The 20,750-nt window shown below is 52.3% G+C and overlaps 1 protein-coding gene across 2 annotated transcripts in view; it reads left to right on the forward strand.

Annotated features, from left to right (window-relative positions):
* Positions 1 to 20,320, forward strand: part of RAMP3 (receptor activity modifying protein 3) — a 42,296-nt gene extending 21,976 nt beyond the window's left edge. The window contains exons 2-4 of one of the 2 annotated variants that reach the window (XM_057549915.1): positions 15,131 to 15,263; positions 15,729 to 16,789; positions 19,216 to 20,320. In XM_057549915.1, the coding sequence (XP_057405898.1) occupies positions 16,608 to 16,789; positions 19,216 to 19,471 (438 nt within the window). In that variant the 5' untranslated portion in view covers positions 15,131 to 15,263; positions 15,729 to 16,607 and the 3' untranslated portion in view covers positions 19,472 to 20,320. Of the gene's footprint in view, positions 1 to 927; positions 1,034 to 15,130; positions 15,264 to 15,728; positions 16,790 to 19,215 lie in introns of those variants that run through there. The other variant, XM_007187687.2, reaches the window with a different exon arrangement.
* Positions 20,321 to 20,750: the final 430 nt, after the last annotated feature.

Raw genomic sequence — 20,750 nt, forward strand, 5'->3', positions numbered from 1 at the left:
TCCCTCCGTCCCTCCCCTCGGAGACTGTGACCCTCCTCTAGGTCAGGTCCTTAGGGGTACCCAGTCACTCTCCTGGCCCTCGTCTTGTCCCCTGAGGCCTCCAGAGGGCACAGGGCAGGACCAGGGCCTGAGGACGCGGTTCTAGCCATGGCAGTGGGGTGTGTGCGTGAGTGCAGCCGCGTGCACGCGTGCACGGCCCCACCCGCTCTAGTCCAGAGGGGTGCAAAGGCGCCTGGCACAGGCGAGGCCCCAGGAAAGTATCCTGGGGGCCTGAGGCCAATAAGAATTCGGGGATCAGCCGCGCTCCACCCTGAGGGCTCCTCCCCGCACCGTCACACAGAGATATCCCCACTCTCAGCCAGCTCTCTCCCCAGGGGGGCTGCCCTCCTCGGTCTCTCATGGCACAGAGACGCACAGCAGTCCTTCTCCAGACGCCTTCCCCTGCTCTTCTTCGGGCTGGGGTGAGGGTGGGTGCATCCGCAGGCTGCCCTCACCCGCTCCTCATCTTGCCCCGCAGCCCAGCCGGGCGGAGCCTTACAGGCGCTCACTTGCGGTGGGCCGCGCCCACAGGGCTGGAGGAAGGGGGCTTGCGCTGGGGAGGGGATCCGTCCTGGGGGAAGGACCGTCCAGTGGGGGAAGACATACCTTGGGGGATAGGGCGCGTCCTTAGGGGACTCGTCCTAGGGATGGGAGCGTCCTGGGGGAGGAAGCGTCCTGAGGGGGAGCACGTCCTGGAGGAGCATGACCTGAGGGAGGGCACCTGGGTGGGAGGGAGGCGCATCCTAAGGGGCGCAGAGCACATCCTGGGGGAAGGCACCTCCGGGGGGCGGGCTTTTTGCGGCCCCATCCCCGCCTGGGCTCCGCCCCCGGGCGCCCCTAGCGCCCCCAGCCGGGACTCAGCTGTACCGCGCGCCGCAGCTGGAGGGTGCGCCACACAGCTGGACCGCGCGCCCCAGCTGGTCAGCCATGGAGACAAGAGCGCGGCGGCGCCCGCACCTTCTCCCGCTGCTGCTGCTGCTGTTGCTGCTCTGCGGTAAGGGGACGCTCGGTACGGCACCGGGGGGCCCCAACCGCCTCTGGGGCCGTGGGATCCGCGCGGCCTTTGCCTTCCTGCACCCGCACCTGGCTGCACCTCCTGCCCTGCACCGACCTGGGTGAGCCCGGCGCGTCCCGCTCCGGAGGGGCGAGGGGTGACCCGGGGACGGTCCCCAGGCTCTCTCCAAGCCGATGGCGACGGACCGGACTAGGAAGGAAGGCGCAGGGTCTCCTGCGGGCTCTGCATCGCCAGCCGCAGACTCGGCCTGGGCCTGCCCCTCCCAGCTGCGATTTCCCCGGCCTCGCTGCCCTGGAGCTGGGGACGCCATGCCAGCGCGACACCCCGAGCCGAGCAGCGGCGGCGGGCATGTCCGCCTCCCTCCTCCCTGTGAGATAGTGCGCTCCTCGTCCCGGGGCTCCTGCGTTCACACCAGGCGCAGGGGTGTGCATGAGAGGAATCCAGAACAGGGAGTGCTAGATCTTCCCTGCTGTGCCTGTCCGTCCGAGGACAGTGTTTCAGTGTGAGTGTGTGTGCGTGTGTCTGGAGAGACTGGCTGCAGGGGGCAGGGGGCGGCTTTCCGAGGCTGCGTCTCCCAGATCCCTTCTCCAGCAAGAAAACGCAACTCCTGGGAGAACACATTGCTCACACATTGGGAATGGATTGAATGAAAAGGTTGTTTTGAAAAATCGTTCTAAAGAAATCATCCAAGAACAAGTAATAGGGTATGCGTGTTTGGGGAGGGCTTCGGTGGGAGATACTTGCTGAGACTGGGAGTTGCAGAGCAGGGTCTGAGCCTGGCCAGCTCTGGGAGGAGGGAGCCCTGGCCTGGGGTTCAAGGGTCTCAGGCCCTGTCCGTGGGGGCCACTGTCCCCTGGGTCCTTTGGGATGTTCCCTTGCCCTCACTGGCCTCAGTTTCCCTGGCTGTAAGATGCAAAATTGGGCTTATTTGAAATATCGTTGTCAGCTTTGATGACCTGGAATTTGGAAAAGGCTGCATAGGGCCATCAGCATCTTGAACTCTAGGTTACCCTTCCACTGGAGATGTCTGGGGTGGAGAAAGTGTGACTTCATTTCATATTCTGGGGTTAGAGCCCTAGGGTTAGCTGGGTTTTGTGTTGAAGGAAAGGGTGATTGGTGGCTTCCAGAAATCAGGAGTGCACTGATGTGGGATTTCAGCAAGCTTCAAATACAAAGCTCTTGGATGGAGATTTTGGTCCTTGTAATGGAAGAGGAATCCTTTGATTCACTACGAGGGAAGCTGAGGTTCTCCTCACCTGCCTATAGCATGGAGTTGAGAAGGACCAAAGGCAGAGACCCTGTGCAGAAATCTTCTGTGTTAATAATCTTGGGCTCATGTTGGCACGGTTCTGGAGGCCACCTTGTCTTGTCTTGTTGGTCCCAGTGTCCCCCTCCCATGGAGCCTGGGCTCAGGCTCCCCAGCCAGGAGTGGGGACCAGGCCAGCCTCTCAGCAGACACAGCCCGGTGCTGGCCCGGTCAGAGTGAGGGTCTCGGGAACTGGCTCCTGACTGAGTCAGGGAGATGCAGGGAGAGGCAAACCTGCTCTTGGTCACGTGCTGCTTTGTCATAGGTGGGATGGGGGCCATATCAGCCCTGGAGGCTGCTGCATCTTGAAGGAGGGTTTCAGGGCTGCCGGCTGTCTATGCTCTGGATCCTGACACCCTGCTGTCCCTGAGCTGCCTCTGAGCTGTGCCAAGTGGGGGGCCTGGCTTCCCAGGGCGCAGGGCCACAGGGGGGCTGGTTCCTATTGACCATAGGGGCCCATCACGGGCTCTGAAGGGCCCATCAGGGAAGGTGCTTCTTTGAAAATTACAAACCCTAATTCAGAAGCAGTTGCTGCTGTGCAGGGCCCTGGGGTAGTGAGATCAAGCAGAAGACCACTCAGCTGGGCCTCTGCCTCTGTGTCTGTTACTAGCCGGAGCCAAAACTGAACTCAGGTTTGGCTGCTCACTGCTCAAAAGTCAATGTTCGAGAGACAGGAGTTGGTGGGGGAAAAGAGATGCTTTATTCAGGAATCCAGGAACCTAGGAAGATGGCAGCCTAGCATCCCCCAAACCAGCTCCGCGTTGCCAATCAGAGGGCAGGAGCTTTTAAAGGAAAGCTTCCAGGATGTGCAGGGGACTCCGTGCAGAACAGCACTGCTCAAGATGGAGCTGCTTGTGTCATGGCCACAGTCTGATCATCATGCAGGTAGCTTTTTCCCTCTGGTGGTGGTTTTTATCAAGTATGTACAAAACAACTCAGGAGTATGCATCAGACACTGTTATCTGTCTTCTTCAGGGAGGAAGTAAAGATTCTGTGACTGCTATATGGCTGATTTACTCTTTAAATTGTTACCATTCTCTAGGCCTAACTGCTATTTTTGTCACTACATGTCTATATCCTTTCAATCATTAATTCTTGAGCCAGGCTTTCGTGACTCAGGGGAGGCCCCTAGGAGACTAAAGCTTTTTTCTACAAACAAGAAACAGGGGACCCAGAAGGGCTTCTGTACCTGAGAGGGTCCTGCAGAGTCCTGCTTGGTTTCAGTTCCCCCTTTTCTTTGATATTTTCCAATCCTGAGGAGGAACAGGTGCAGAATATGAAAGGGAATAAAGTTTTGGATAGAAAGGTTAATCATAAACTTGGCAGAGGAGCTTGGTTTTAGTTCCGTTTTTGTTTTAACTTTTCCCAAATCTTAGAGGAATGGGGTGATGATCACTCTGGTTACTTCCTGGTGGAACAGGGCCTAGTCCTGCCTCAATTTGGGGAATGGACACAGAGTTGGAAATAGTCCCTATTTCCAAGCTTAGCATCAATATTTTGTATTATGAAAACATTACTTCCCTCTTTGATTGCTTTGTCATAGCACCTGGACAAACATTTGAAAATTAGTAGATATATTACAATGAGGATAATAATCAAAATGCATGTTTGTACTATTTTCTGAATGTATTTTCTTCCCTTAATGGTTAAAGCAGACATACAATGTATGTTTAATAGACCACAAATAGGCTGTTTTAAATTAGCATAAAATTTGAGTTAAATCATGTAAAGCAGAAAGACTTCCCTATACCGCAATATGTGAACATTTCTTCTATCATTTCCCCCTTTTGATTGCAAATCTTTCAGTAGAAAGCACTGATGATCAAAATATCTGTCCCTTGATTGTGTTTGCTGCCTGCCCTGGGTCTATCATCTCCCTTGGTGCTACTTCTACTTTTTGTTTATATGTTTGCCTAGTTATCCATGTTGGGGGAAAACTAATCAGACATAACAAACAACTACAAAGGTATGTTGACAGGGAAACATTTTATAGGTTATACATCTTATCAATTATATCAAATTGTCACACAAACATTGCACATGCTCCAAGCAGTAGACTTAAAGCAAGCAGTGATACATGCCACCGGTAGTTCTACTCTGTGACAACTTTATTAGAGAAATTTTTTCATATAATGTTTTCCATGTAGTTTAATAGACCAAATAATCTTAATTAGTTTAATATTTCTTTCTGAGATGGCTCAGGGACCCTTTGGAAAACTCAAAGTTAGCTAGAGAAAGAAACTTACAATCTGTTATCAAAGCAGCTCAATATTCCAGGAAAACTTTGTTCTCTTAACAGAGAGAGAAAAACAAACTCTAGTCCTGTATTAGTTTGCTTTTAAATTCAATCTAATCTCAATCAATCCTGACCATGCACAAAACTCTTTTCTTAAGGTTCCTTTTCCATAAACCTTCCACAACTTTCTGTATCTATATAAGTTTGTCCCTTATTTTTTCCCATCTAGAAATAACGAGCTCTAGGACAAAATTATTTTCCCTTTTTCTTTAACAAAAATATCTCCATCCTTCTCTTGCTGACAAAGTATTTTCTTTACATTCTGAAATGATTTCCTTATTGTTTTTAATAGTTTAATAGCATATTTATTAGAATTTTTAACCCTTAAAAACCTTAATCGCCAGCAAAAACCAAAAGCCAACTAACTGAACTGTTTGTTATACCAACATTTTCTGATTGGCAAACTTATAAACATGTTCTCTAACCTCTAAAAACATATTTTTTAATAAATACATTTTTATAGCATAATTTCTCTCTTTAAAGTGGTTCAAGATGTGTGTCTAATAAACCCAAACATCTTTAGTTTTTTTTTTTTCTCTCGTAAGACAAAAGAAGATAGACTTGTCTAGCAATCAGTGTTCCAGTATTTTATCTTAAAAATGACCTAGGGCTTCCCTGGTGGCGCAGTGGTTGAGAATCTGCCTGCCAATGCAGGGGACATGGGTTTGAGCCCTGGTCTGGGAAGATCCCACATGCCGCGGAGCAACTAGGCCCGTGAGCCACAATTACTGAGCCTGCGTGTCTGGAGCCTGTGCTCCGCAACAAGAGAGGCCACGATAGTGAGAGGCCCGTGCACCGCGATGAAGAGTGGCCCCCACTTGCTGCAACTAGAGAAAGCCCTCGCACAGAAACGAAGACCCAACACAGCCATAAAAAATAAAAATAAATAAATAAATAAAAAATTAAAAAAAAAAATGACCTAGACCTTCAAGAAATTTTTATCATTTAACTTAATTCAGCAAAACTCGAAAGTTTCAAGTTACTAAGAATCTGGAAAGACTAAAACATAATTACTTCTAAAGAGTTCATCTAGGGCTTCCCTGGTGGCGCAGTGGTTGAGAATCTGCCTGCTAATGCAGGGGACACGGGTTCGAGCCCTGGTCTGGGAGGATCCCACATGCCGCGGAGCGGCTGGGCCCGTGAGCCACGGCTGCTGAGCCTGCGCTTCTGGAGCCTGTGCCCCGCGACGGGAGGGGCCGCGATAGTGAAAGGCCCGCGCACCGCGATGAAGAGCGGTCCCCGCACCGCGATGAAGAGTGGCCCCCACTTGCCGCAACTGGAGAAAGCCCTCGCACGAACCAAAGACCCAGCACAGCCAAAAATAAATAAATAAATAAATAAATAAATAAAAAAAAAAAAAAAAAAAAAAAAAAGAGTTCATCTAAAAGCTTCTATACCACTTATCTCTATTTTTTTTACTTATGACAGTATCATCATACCAAATTAATTTTCTTGTTGACAGCTTTTTCAATAGATATAATATGAATTTACTGACTTTCAGTAAACTTAGGTACAATAAAATTATCATACTTAACATTGATGACTCTAAAGACATGTCTGTATTAACTATACTTAAACTAACTTTAATGCTGGATATTAATTTAATACTGAATATTCCCCAGATCACATGAACTTGAAATTCATTTTGCTTAGTTTTTTGTTGTATTTAGAAATGTTTGATTTGTAAGCACTTACTTTTCTTTAAGCCAATTAAGTAGAGCTCATTTACAAATTAGTTTTGGTAATACTATCCAAAGATAAAGACATATAATTATAATGTATACATAGACATACATATACCCAGATAGGCAGAGATCTCATAGCTTCATTTAATTAAATTAATTAATTAATTAAATATTTATTTATTTATTTTTGGCTGCGTTGGGTCTTTGTTGCTGTGCGCGGGCTTTCTCTAGTTGCGGCGAGTGGGGGCTACTCTTCATTGCGGTGTGTGGGCTTCTCATTGCGGTGGTTTCTCTTGTTGTGGAGCACGGGCTCTAGGTGTGTGGGCTTCAGTAGTTGTGGCAGGTAGGCTCAGTAGTTGTGGCTCGTGGTCTCTAGAGTGCAGGCTCAGTAGTTGTGGCGCATGGGCTTATTTGCTCCGTGGTATCTGGGATCTTCCTGGACCAGGAATCGAACCCATGTCCCCTGAATTGGCAGGCAGATTCTTAACCACTGCACCACCGGGAAGTCCCATACCTTCATTTTAAAACTTATTCATGAATCAGGTATTTATTTCAATACAAAACTTATTAGTTTATAAATCTCATCCCATTTTTCCTCTCTATTGTGAAAGAGCTCTAATGCATAATAGTGTAGTTTAGGGACCCATTAAAGGGCAAATTTTTTCCCCCTGAATCTAGGGAGTATTATGGCCAGGTTGTATTCAAAGGAAAATCATCTTTTTACATTTCATTGGTTTGCAACTGGAAGTGGTCCAGTTCTGGAGGATGCACCCTGAGGTGCTGCATTCAGGAAACAAATTTTGGTTCCCATAGAAGTCACACTTATGCACAAGACAAATGCAGAGATACACACAAAGAACAAAATTCAACTCTTGTAGCACAAAAACAGAAGGGTGAAGTCCAACAATTCCCTCGACTTACCCAAATGAGGTTCCCTCTTTTTAACAACAAACAACATACAGATGGAAGGATAGGGAATCAAGACATCATGTGTCATGGCAGTTCACCTGGCCAGTGTAAAACCAAAAATTGTAGTTGGACTAAGTTAAATTTACTTACTTGAGTTTAAAAAGCCTCTCCCCCCATCCTTTTTCACTTTTGGTTGAAGTTCTACTAATTAACCCAAGGCCTACTTCTTGGTTTCATGCCTAGCCCTTGACCAGCCCCTTGGGTCTGGGTGTGAATCCTGGGGGCCTCCCTTTGCAGCGGCTTAACCCCAAGATTATAAGACACTTACTGGCCCTTAGCTTCAGTTTCCCCCACTCTAGTGTGGATGCAGGAATAGCAACCTATAAAGGGCTGTTGTGATTGCCATTTGGATTCAATGAGTTCAGTCCCCATAACGCTGTTTGGGGCCCAAGAGTGTGGAATGAAAAGGTTGTATGTATGGGAAGCTTCCCTCAGTGCCTGGCACACATTCTGTGGGCACTTGAGTTTGCTAGCAACTGTGGCTCCCAGGGGCTCACTTACAGCACCCCCAGACAGAGTGCCCATGCCAGTGTGTATGAACATGTCACTGTCACTGTTTTTGTCACTGGTGGGAGTAATGTTGTCCTGCTGTTGAGCCACCTCCTGTCACATTGGATTCTGTGGACTCAAGCGAGCCCAGATGCAGTGGCTGGATATCAAGTACCCCAGTGACGCAGTGATTGCAAGGAGGTGGTTAGCCGAGGGGTGTTTGAAGGTCCTCTGACGTCCCTCTTCATTGTATAGATACAGAAACTGAGGTCCAGGGTGGGGAGGTAACTCCCCAGACTGCAGGGACTGGGGGCAGAACCTTTCAGAAACCACACCCTCCCATAGCCCTACTGGCCATGGCCCATTGCTGCAGAGCCTGCGGATTCTGCTCGCTGCTGGTTTGCACCGGAGGAGAACGAGAGCTCCTGTATTTCATTTCCAAATGACTGGCCATAAAAGGCCTTTCTCTTGGAAATGCATCTGTTTGGCTGTTTATCATCTCCCAGAGTCTGGAAGTCCCCTGGACAAAAGGAACACAGTCCTGCATTTTCTTTGTTTCCCTGATGGAACCAACTGAAACGTTTTTCTATTTCAATTTAATACCCGAGACCTTTACTAATGCAGCTGGTAGCTTGAGTGGGTGGCAGCAACACACTTTCTTGGTGTCAGGAATCTGCATCTTTACCTCACTGTTCTAACACAGGGCAGGTTGTTGGGTTTGGCTGGGAGCCCCTTAAGCCTGTGCATCAGAAATGGTGCCGTAATTGCCAGTCTCCCCACCCCCTCATGGAGGGCACCTGTGGTTGATCAGACAGGTGTCCCATGGTGCCTGCCCTGTGCACCCTCACAGCATCCTTCCCCTCCCCCGCCCCCCGCCCCATGGGCGGGGGAAGTTATCCCAGGAAACCTGCCTTAGGATGTCATGTGGTCCTTGATGGTACATTCTCAACCTGCCCTGGCCAGGCCCCTGTGGTGCCGGGTATGTGGCGATTCTGGGACACGTGGAGATTCTGGGTTCATGGAGATTCATGGAAGGAAGGAGGAAGGAAGAAGAGGAAGGGGCTCCAGTGGCGGGGAGAAGTGGGAGGGGAGGAGGAGAATGAGGTGGAGGAGGAGAAAGCACTGGGCTGGGTCTCAGTGATCTGACAGGTGGCGGTTGGGTCAGGCTGAGGATGTCTAGGTGTTCCAGGTCCAGGGGTCCAGGTCCAAGGGGTCCAAGAGGTCCAGGGGGTCCAGGTATTCAAGGTCCAGGGGACATCTAGGAGGTCCAGGGTCCAGGTATTCAAGGCCCAAGGGGTCCAGGGGGTCCAGGTCCAGAGGATTAAAGTCCAGGTCATCCAGGTCCATGGATCCAGGTTCAGTTGGGTCTAGATGGTGGTCCAGGTGGTCTAGACGGGCCAGGTCCAGTTGGGCCATGGCTGGGAGGAGTGGTAGCAGCCAGCAGGGGTGAACAGTGTGAGACTTGCCTGGCCCGTGCCCATGTGGGAGGAGGGTGGAGCCCAGGAGACCCATGGAGGATACTGGGAGGATACTGTCAGGGGATGACAAGACAAGGGCCAGGAATGGGTACAAGGGCTGGGTGTAGAGAACATCAGGTGGACTTTCAGAGCCTGTGGTGGGGAGCCTGTCAGTGAGCTGCCGGGAAAAGATGCCTTTGGAACAGGGCGGCCAGTGGGAGAAAGGAGCACAGGCTGCCTTCTCATCATCTGCCTCCACCTCAGCCTGAGAGCCTGCGTTCCCTCAAGTCGCTAACTGCGGGCCTGCACGGCCCTGGACCCAGGGCTGCACCTGGGTTTGGCCCCCTACCGTGTTACTGCGCAGGTGGATGACTTTCCCGGTCACGGTGGCCCTGTCTTGTCGGGCTGTTGCAGGGCTCGGCGAGTTGGACCACACTTAGGACAGGGCACTCAGTGGACATTGGTCGGTACTGAAGCGGAGGGAAGCCGGGCAAGGAGGTGTCACGGCTGGTGTCACGGCTCCATTTCCAGGTAGGGAAACCGAGCCTCAGAGAGGAGAGTGAGTGCGTCTGGGCTGGGGAGCAGAGCCACGGGGCTGTCTGACTCCCCTCTGACTCTTGGTTTCAGCGTTCCCATTTTCTGTCTCTTACTCTGCAGGGTGTGGGCCTGGGTCTCGCATCACCCACCTGGAGCTTGTCAGAGATTAGCATCTTGGTGCCCCAGGCCTGCGGGGTCAGAATCTTCATTGCGCAAGATCTCCACGTGCCTGTGTGCACGTAACTGTGAGCAAGCATTGCTCTTTCCACTTGTTCTCGGCTCTGACAGCACGTTGGAATTATGTGGGCGTAGGGGCGGTTTAACAAACACCGATTCTTGGTCCCTGTCTCAGGGCCTGGGCTGTGGCCTGGGTGAGTCTGGTGTACAGCCAAGTCAGACACCTCACGTGGTCACCCTGAGAGACTCAGTGCTGAGAGGGGCCGGGAGGGAGCCCCCTAGCCGCAGAGATCTCCAGGTAGGCTCAGGTATGGTGGTCTGCACCAGCCTCAGAGGGGAATGGCTTTGTTCTGCCTTCAAAGGGCTTTTATTACAATGATTGTTTCCTTCAGCGACTTGAAAGTCGAGAGCTGTGTTAAAATAGAACTGGATCGGCAGCGTGGGAGCACACAAGCCAGACCTGCTGGAGCCTGGGAAGGGGGGCTGTGGTCATCTGCAGAGGAGGGTGGGTGGCCAGAGGGTCCCGGCAGAGTGGTGTGTGTGTGGGGCAGTGGGGGCCAGATGGTGATAAGTTGAGAGAGATTTCCCAGGTGCATGACTATTAACTAGTGAAAACAGCCAGAATCAGAATAACTCCTTTTTTTATAAACGGGGAGATAAGGCCCAGAAAGGTGAAGGACCTCTCCAGAGCCACACAGCAAAGCAGTGACTACAAGGGGGCGGGGCTGGCATCTGATGGGTGGCGTGGTTAAGCTTCAGAAGGACATCGCCCTCCCTTCCTGCACAGATGGCAACCCTCCTCTTGAAGGGGCATCAGCTTCCATCTTGGCTGCTGGTTGCCTGCTCACCTGGGACACCGTGACGTGAAGGCTCTGAGGCTCAGGTTGGGTTCAGTGGGGCAGTGCTGAGTTTAAAAACTCACCTCTGCCTTCTGTTAGGCTTTAAATAAACTGGGAAGGCCTGCACACCTGCACTAGTCTGGCTCTGGGTCTACCTTCCAGTGTCACTTCTCCTTTTCACCCAACAACCGTATGTATCCACCCCAGTGCCACTGGGCTCCTGTCCTACCCCTGCACACCTCTGCTACTCACGTTTTTATAATCTTATTGGTTTTTTTGTCTATTGTTCTATAAATTATTGAGAGAGGATATTGACTTCTCCAATGATAATTGTGGATTTGTCAGTTTCTCCCTGTAGTTCTATTCATTTTTGCTTTGTGTATTTTGATGCTCTGTTATTGGGTGCATACATGCTTAGCATTGCTATGTCCTCTTGATGAATTGAGCCCTTTATCATTATGGAATGACTCTTTTCATCTCTGGTAATATTCTTTGCTCTGAAATATACTTTGTCCAGTATTAATTTAGCCGCTCCACCTTTCTTTTGATTAGTGGTAGCATGGCATATCTTTTCCCACCTTTTACTTTGAATCTATTTGAGTCATTTTAAGGTAGGGTTCTTGTAAGTAGCCTAATATTGGGTCTTGCTTTTTGATCTCATCTAACAATCTTTGTTTCTTAATTGGGGTGCTTAGACCATTTACTTTCAATATGATAATTTATTGATATGGTTAGGTTTAAATCTACCATGGTACCGTAAGTTCTTCTTTCCCCTTTCTCTCTTTTTCTGCCTTCTTTTGGACTTAGTACTTTTTTCACTTTTCAACTTCTCCTTCTTCTTCTTCTCCTTCACTAATTGGCTGTAATTATTATTATTTTTTGGTTACTTTAGTGGTTGCTTTAGGGTTTGTAGTGTATATCTTTACCTTATCACGGTCTATCTTTAAATGATATATCAATTAACGTGTAGCACAAGAACCTTCCATTTTTGCCCTTTATGTTATTGCTGTCATACATTTTATTTAAACTTAAGTTGTAAATCCACAATACATTATTTATTTATTTATATAAATTTATTTATTTATTTTTGGCTGCTTTGGGTCTTCGTTGCTGCATGCGGCCTTTCTCTAGTTGCAGTGAGCGGGGGCTGCTCTTCATTGCAGTGTGCGGTCTTCTCATTGCGGTGGCTTCTCTTGTTGTGGAGCACGGTCTCTAGGTGTGTGGGCTTCAGTAGTTGTGGCTTGTGGGCTCTAGAGTGCAGGCTCAGTAGTTGTGGCGCATGGGCTTAATTGCTCTGCAGTATGCGGGATCTTCCCGGACCAGGGATCGAACCCGTGTCCCCAGCACTGGCAGGTGGATTCTTTTTTTTTTTTTTTTAAATTTTTATTTATTTATTTATTTTTGGCTGTGTTGGGTCTTCGTTTCTGTGCGAGGGCTTTCTCTAGTTGTGGCAAGTGGGGGCCACTCCTCATTGCGTTGCGCGGGCCTCTCACTGTCACGGCCTCTCTTGTTGCGGAGCACAGGCTCCAGACGCGCAGGCTCAGTAGCTGTGGCTCACGGGCCCAGTTGCTCCACGGCATGTGGGATCTTCCCAGACCAGGGCTCGAACCCGTGTCCCCCGCATTGGCAGGCGGATTCTCAACTGGCAGGTGGATTCTTAACCACTGCACCACCAGGGAAGCCCCCACAATACGTTATTGTTTTTGTTTTCACAGTCAGTTATCTTTTAAAAGATTTAAATATTGAGAAACAAATTTTATATATTTACTCCTAGAGTTACAATTTCTGATGCTGTTCATTCTTTTGTGAAGATCAATATTTACTTCTGATATTATTTTCCTTCTCCCTAAAGGAAATTCTTAAATATTACTTGAAGTTTGAGTGTGCTCGTAATACCTTCTTTCAACTTTTGAATGTTTGAAAAAGCTTTTATTTTTTAAAAAAGCTTTTTGAGATATAACTTACATACCACACATTCACCCATTTAAAGTATATAGTTCAATGTTTTTTCGTATATTTACAGAGTTTTGCAACTATCACCACAATCCAGTTGAGAACATTTCATCACTCCTAAATAAAGTCCATGCTCATTAGCAGTCATGCCCCATTCCACCAACCCCCTTGGCCTTAAGTAATCTAATCTGCACTCTGCCTCTATAGATTTGGCTATTCTGCAAATTTCATTAAATGGAATCATACAATATGTGGTATTTTGTGACTGGCATCTTTCACTTACCATAATGTTTTCAAGGTTTATCCAAGTTGTAGCACATGTCAGTACTTCATTCTTTTATGGAAAGAAATTACACTACTACATCTAGTAGTGTAATTGTGGGGTCATATAGTAATTGTAGTTTTAGCATTTTGAGAAACTGCCAGGAAACTATTTTCCAATATGGCTGCATCATTTTACGTTTCTACCAGCAGCATATGAGGGTTCAAATTTCTCCACATCTTCACCAGCCTTTGTTAGATCTTTTTGATAATAGCTATCTTGGGGGGTGTGAAGTGATACCTGATTATGGTTTTGACTTGCATTTCCCTGATGGCTAATGATGTTGATTATCTTCTCATGTGCTTATTAGTCATTTGTGTATATTTTTGGAGAAATGTTTATTCAGATCCTTTGCCTATTTTTAAATGGGTCATTGCTCTCTTTTTATAGAGTCATAAGAGTTCTTTATCTATTCTAGATACAAGGCCCTTATCAGAAATATGATTTTCATACATTTTCTTTCATTCAGTGGGTTGTCTTTTCACTCTCTTGATGGTATCTTTTGAAGCACAAAAGTTAAAAAATTTGATATAGTTCACTTTCTTCTTCTTTTGTTGTTTGTGCTTTTGGTGTCATATTTAAGAAGACTTTGTCTTATACAAGGACACAAAGACTTTCTCCTTTTATCCTAAGAACTTTTATAGTTTAGCTCTTACATTTAGTTCTCTTATATGTTTTGAGTTAATTTTTGTGTAAATTGTGAGGAAAGGGTCTAACTTTACTCTCTTGCATGTGTATATACAGTAGTTCCAGCACCATTTGTTGAAAAGACTATTCTTTCCCTGGTGAATTGTCTTGGTACATTTATAGAAAATAATTCTATTCTAAAATGAAGGTTGATTCTTGGACTCTCAGTTTTATTCCATTGATCTATATGTCTCCTCTTACGCCAGTACCACATTGTCTTCATTATTGTAAGATTATTGTAAGTTGTGAAGTTGTGAGTCCCACATAGGCACACGTACACCGGATACACACAGTAGGGCAGCGTACACATAGATACACACGTACAAACACACATACCACATAGACATACATATACACACAACAGACATACATCAAGACACACACGGCAGAGCAGTACACATATATACATCAGGATACATATGGCAGGGCAGATATACCTACCCACACAACACACACAGATGTGAACACAACACACACACACCAAGACACACATGGCAGGGCAGCATACACATAGACACACACACACATAGATGTACACACATACATATATCAATACAACATACATACTCCAGGACACGCACAGCAGGGCTTTCTCTTGATTATATGATGGGAGCCAAAGCTGAGGGTCATGAGAGGGAAGATTACGAGGGGGGGATCTGACCCCCGGAAATCGGGTGCCTGGAGAGGGTGGGGGGATGGGTCCTGAGGGTCAGACAGGCGGGTGTTGCCAGTGGGAGGAGGGTTTTCTCTGGGGGCGGAGGGGACAGGAAGTGTTGGGGGCAGAGTTCAGGAAGAGTGACGAGAAATCCTGGGGCAGGGGTCCTGTGAGACCCCAAGAATGTTCAAAGGACTGGCCGCTGTTGCTGGACCCTGCAGCCCTCAGCCCCTGGCCTCCTGGAGTTCAAGGGGGTGGCTCTGACAGAGTGGGCAGTCCTTACTGTCAAGGGGCCTCTGTCGCTGCCCAGAGGCCTGGGACTGTCATCAGACTCTCAGAATCCTTCTGGGGACATGCTTCAGGTGCCCTCACCCTTGAGGTGCAGCGGTCGTCCCTGCTCCCTGCTCCGTGCCCCCACCCAGCCCAGAATCCATCAGCCCGCAGCCTTTCCCCTCCCGGGACCCCTGTCTCTCTGCATGCTGCCCTCCTCTTACCTGCTTCTTCCCATGCCGCCCTGGGAGGCCGCGGGCCCTCTGGGTCCTGTCTCCTTGATGCCTCCAAGTGGGTCACTCTTTCTGCGCTGGCTTCAACCTCCCCGGGTCACATGGAGGTCAAGGTGAAGGAGGACAACCCCAGCTGGCCTTGAGGGACATCAAGGCTCATGCCAGCAATTCCAGCAGCGCTCACGGCTGTCTCCTCTCTAGGGGAGTGCCCCCCAGTGGGCGGCTGCAATGAGAAGCGCATGCTGGCCATGCTGCCGCACTGCGGCAAGACCTTTGCCGAAAGGATGAAGAAGGTGGAGGTCTGGAAGTGGTGCAACTTGTCGGAGTTCATTGTGTGAGTGTCCCTGCTCAGGCACTGGGCCTGCCCACGCCCTGCCCTCGACCTGCCCACGCCCTGCCCACGCCCTGCCCACGCCCTGCCCTCGCCCTGCCCTCGCCCTGCCCATGCCCTGCCCGTGGCCTGCCTACCCTCTGCCCACAGCCCGTCTGTATCCTGCTGACCGTCTGCCTGTGCCCCGCCCTCGCCCTGCCCACGTCCTGCCCTCGGTGTCTGTGCGCCCATGCTCCGAGGTCCACTCCAAGCCTCACAGCCCTCCGCTCCCCTCACGGACCACCCTGGCAGTTCCAAACTGGACCCTCCAGGCTGTGTGTCCCCCATTCCTCTGAGCGAGGTCATGTCTCTGGGAAACCCTGACACCCACTGCCCTTCCTGAGCTGGGTTCGTGCCCTGCCCTGGTGTGCCTGCCTCTCTGCACGGTCCATGCTGGGTGGAAATTGTCATGTTGGGTTTTCTTCACAGCACCGGCCAGGGCTGGGTTTGTAGTCAGGACCAGTGGACCCCAGAGAAACTGAACCCCGCTGGTTTCTACCTGGTGCGGCAGGAGCAGTGCCTCACCACAGAGGGCCCCACGTTCTAGAAGCTCCCGAGGTTTTTGATCTCCTCTGGTCACACCTAGCATCAAGTGTCAAGGTGGCCCTTTCACCTCCTCAGAAATCACCGATGGGCTGTGCCCGCCCTCCTCCACTTCCCACTTGGCCATCTCAACCTGGTGCGCTGCTGGCGGCTGCTGCAGACTCAGACTGTCCTGTGAGCCGCGCCTGCCTGGGGGCCCCATCCTCCCTGGGAGCCCTGGGTTTGCTCAGTCGCATCAGCCCTTTCCCCTCCAAGACCCTGGCCCCTGTGCTCTCTGTCCCCAGTGGCTGTTCTAGGGGCTTCCATGCCCATCTCCCCAGGGGACAGTGGCTCCTTGTGGGCACGTCCACAGGTCCCTCGCAGACATAGTCGTTTGCTGAATCAAACGGTATGAAATTTCTCTGTCTGCTGGGAAAGGGGGCTGGGGACTCGGGAAGAGGCTTGGCCAGACTTCTTCTTGTCCTCTGAGCCTGGCCTGGATGCCAAGCCTGGAGTGGACACACAGGGGTCAGGGGTAAGGGAGGATGAGGTGGGCGCTTCCCATCCTGTGCCTTTGTCACCTGCTAAAGCCTCAGCGAGGTGATCAGACATCCAGCCCTGGGGCCTGAGGACAGCAGAGGGGGCAGCCTGGAGGGGGCTCTGGGAGTTGGAGAGAGAGGGGCCGACATCCACCTGAGTAGGGAAATTTGCCTGGCGGGAGAGGGAGTCTGACAGGGGCGGTTTGCCTCGCTCCCGGCCTCTGCATCCCCCTTTCCCATCTGGGCTATGGCTGCGTCTTCTCTTGCTCTGGGAGCCAGACTGAAGGGAGGACATGGGGAGGCCCTGGGTGACCAGGGGACGCTTGGGAAGCACAGACCCTGTCGTGACCCTGGTTCTGCGATGTCACACAAACAGCAGCTTCCTTGTGAAGAACACCCTGATTTCATCTCCAGCCTGAACTCGGGCTGGTGAGTTAACAGGGCTTGGGAGCTGTGTGTGCAAATGTGTGTGTCCCTGCCTTCTGCCTCCCCAGCCCAGGGAAGGGCGGGATGCTGGGATGTGGGAGTTGGCCTCTACAACTCTTGCCATGTGCCTGAGTGCCTGACCTTTCGGTGTCTTTTATCCTAAAAGCGTTTGCTATTAAAATTCGGAGCCTCTTCCCAGCGTTCTTGGGAAGCACCAGGTGTGGGCATTCTGCGCCTGGCCCCATAGGTCGATCCACAGAGATGGGTGCTGTGCTCAGCTCTGCCCCATTCCTGGCCTTTGGGGCTCACCCCGAGACCGAGCACCTACTATGTGCCAGGCACTTGCCAGGAGTGTATTCACTTCACCTCCTTTGGTCCTTTCCGTCACCTTATTGGATAAGAATTATGAACCCCATTTACAGGCGGGGAAACTGAGGCTCACGGAGGCTAAGTAATGTGGGCAAAGTCACGAAGATGGTCAGTGGCCTAGCTGGGATTGAAGGACATTGATTCTTCATCCTGACCCACCCCTAAGCTGCTGCCCTGTGCTGTGTTCCGTGCATGGGGGTCACACGGGCCACACACCACTCCCCAGCCCCTGCAGGCTTGCTGTCCACAGTGGGGCTTCCCGCAGCTCCATCTGCTTCGTTTCAGCCCTGCTGAGCCCTGGGGTGGGTCGAGGCTTGGCAGGGTGTCAGGTTAGAGGCTCTGTCCGGGGTGGCAGGTCACTGACGGGGCCCAGTGGGAGGGGTGGGTCTTGGGGAGTGATGGGCTTGCCTGAGGACCTGGCTGGTGAGGTGTCTCAGAGCCTGAACATGTCCCAGGGGCCCACATCACGGCTCTGCACACAGATTCCAGGCCGTACCCTTTGCTTCCCGCTCTCTTTTGCCTCGTGTGGCTCTCCCTTGTCTGCGTTACCTGAGGGGTGCAGGGCAGACGTGTGCCTGACCAGCCACCCCAGCGTCTGGGCTGGGAAACTGCCCGGGGCTGCCAGGAGGCGTGGGCACTACGAAGGCCTGGTTGAGTGATTAGCCGCCCCGTTTCCCACCGCCTTTCCAGGCAGAGACGGGGTTCTGTACAGGAAGCTCCTTGCAGGAAGCAGTTCCTTCCTGTTGCTCAGGCCAGGCCACGCTCCCTGGGTCAGCACCAGAGGGAGGAGGGGTGGCCACAGGGCCTGGTTCCTGCGGGGATCTGAGGCCGGAGCCTCTCCGCTCCCATACCTGTCCTGCATGCAGCACTCTGCCAGGTGCAAGAGAGTGTGGGCAGTGGTGGAGCTGGTGCACCTTGGCAGGTGTCTGACCAGCCCTCTCACCAGAGCATCTTGGACGATGGCTGCCAGCCTAGGCCACCAACCCCAGAGGCCGCTAATCCCAGGCCAGCTGTCCGCTGGGCTGAACTCTGGGTCCTGGTAGCTGTAGCCCTTGGTTGGCTTCAAGGACCGTCCAGAGCCTGCCCGCTGGATGACGTGGCTCCTCATGGGTGGTTTGCTGAGTGCCCTTTGCAGGTTTGACCAACACAGACAGGAGGACCCTGGGGCGGGGGGAATCCCACGTGTCCTGTCAGCTGGGGCTGGGGGAGGTGACTTCTGAGAGGAAGACAGGCCGGGGCTGGGCTCACAGGTGGGACACGCCCCTCCAAACCAGGTAAATGAGGGCAGGCTGACTTGACTGGGAGGCCGCTGGCCCTCGGCCTGCCTCAGGGAGACTTCCTCCCCGGGGGGCCCATAGAGTGGCCTTAGGTGACAAGGGCCTTGCAGGTCCAAGTGACTGTGACTCCACACATCCCATGGTCTTGGAAAAAGAAGCCAGGCCCAGAGTACCCTCTGGGAAGACCTGGGAAGTGCTGGGCCCAGACCTTGGGCGTTGGGAGTTCACGTCCTCATAGGAAGCAGGTGACGGCTGTGGATGACCAAGATGAGGGCAGGGATGATGGAGGAGATGCAGACCGGGGCATGAGGTATATTTTGGGGAGCTCATGGCCTCAGAGTTTCCTTGCTGGGCTCTGCTGCCTCTGTTTTAAGATGGGAGGGCCAGGGGTTGGGCTCGATGACACCAGGCTCTGTGCAGAGGTCATTGTCTGCCGGGGTGGGCACGAGGGGAATCGAGCTTGTGACGCGGCAGCCTGCGAAGGGGAGTAGAACATGGCTGTGCACTTTGGGGCGGGGGCTCAGGGGCAGATGAAAGCGGGGCTGAGGCCTAGAGGTGGGAAGCAGGGCATGGGGTCGCCAAGCCAGAGAACCTCTGGGCAAGGACGCCAGGGAGATGGAGCCTGCTGGCCCAACAGGGCTCATAGCAGGAGGCCTTCCCCTGTGGCCTGGGGCCATGATGAGAGCAGGCGGCCAGACGGGACTGCCCCCCACTTTCCCGGCGGTCAGGGCCAGAGTGAGAGGGGGCAGAGGAGCCAGGCGGTCAAGCCCTCTGCCTTCGCAGGTACTACGAGAGCTTCACCAACTGCACCGAGGTGGAGACCAACGTGGTGGGCTGCTACTGGCCCAACCCCTTGGCGGAGAGCTTCATCGCTGGGGTCCACAGGCGGTTCTTCCAGAACTGCTCCGTGGCCAGGCACCACTGGCAGGACCCCCCAGACGGAATTCTCATCCCGCTCATCGCAGCGCCCATCCTGCTGACCATCGCCATGACTGGCGTGGTGGTGTGGCGCAGCAAGCGCACCGCCCAGGTGGTGTGAGGGCCCGGTGAGTCCGAGGGGCCCCGCCTGGAGAAGCGGAGGAAAGTTCTCCGGTGCTGGGAGAGCCGGTGGACACTCTTCGGCTGCCCCCCACCCTGCCTGGGCGGGCTTTGGGCTGGTGAAAGAAAACGTGCCGCGGCTGGAGCCTGCGTGCTGGGCACAAGTCACCGCCGCTTCGCCCGCGCTGTCCCAGCCTGGGCTGGGGCCTCGGGGTTCCTAGCACTGAGTCCCGCGGTGCCCCATCTGCAGCCCCGGGCAGACCCCGACCCCGCCTCCCAACTGACTCTACCCCTGGCCCCAGCCCAGCCCTGACTCCACCCCTTGGCTCTGACTCCACCTCCAGCCCTGGCCCCACCCCCAGCCCTGACCCCACCCCCAGCCCGGGCCCTAGCCCTGGCCCCACCCCCAGTCCTGGCCCCACCTCCCACTCTGACTCCATCCCCAGCCCTGGCCCCGTGTCCAACTCTGACTCCACCCCCAGCCCTGGCCCCACCCCAGCAACGCCCTGGAAAGGTGTGCCTATTCCCACCTGGCTGGGGGTTGGGGGAAGAGAGATTGGGAGGGGGTTTTTGTAGGTCCTTGCTCCGCAGGTCTTGAGTCCTCTTGGTAGGGAGCCCACCTAGAGCTCTGGGAGACTGAGGGTTGGGTTGGGGGCTCCAAGGAGCCACTGCACAGCCTGAGACCTGCTGTCTGGGGCCACCACCAGGGGCTGGAGCTGGGGTGGGCCTCCTTCCTAACGGGCCCCCCACTGTGAGCATGGCCTCGGGGTGGGGTCCCGTGTGCTCTCGTTCTGGCTGAGTTCTGTCTGCCATGTTTGTGCTTTCTTTGAGTAAAAAGTCATGCTACTTCTGGGGTTTCCAGTTTTATTTCAGGGAATTCACAGAGACCCCACCTGGCCTCTTAGAACTGGCAAGCCCCCCATGCCCATTTTACAGATGGGGAGTGCCTGAGGCTCCAGAATGTCAGAACTCAGAGCGGCAAAGAGAGCTTCATACCAGGGGAATGTGGGCAGGCAGGAGAGATCTACCCATCCAGCTTGAAGAGGTTTTGTGCTTCCCACTGGCACCCTGCGCTTTGAGGATGGAAGGGAGACTATCCTTCCAGCATTTCAAGGTCACCTAGGGCTTGCCAAGACCCCCATCTGGTCCTGGAGACCTGGGAGCAGCTGGTGGGGGCACTTTGTCCGCAGACCTCTCGCTGGGCCTTGTCCGTGTTCCAGTTCTGGGGCCAAGGCTTTTGGATGTGGGCTGTTGGCTTCAGCACCGTCTTGCTGGGGACC

This window comes from Balaenoptera acutorostrata, chromosome 7, assembly GCF_949987535.1.
Source record: "Balaenoptera acutorostrata chromosome 7, mBalAcu1.1, whole genome shotgun sequence".
Lineage (NCBI taxonomy): Eukaryota > Metazoa > Chordata > Mammalia > Artiodactyla > Balaenopteridae > Balaenoptera > Balaenoptera acutorostrata.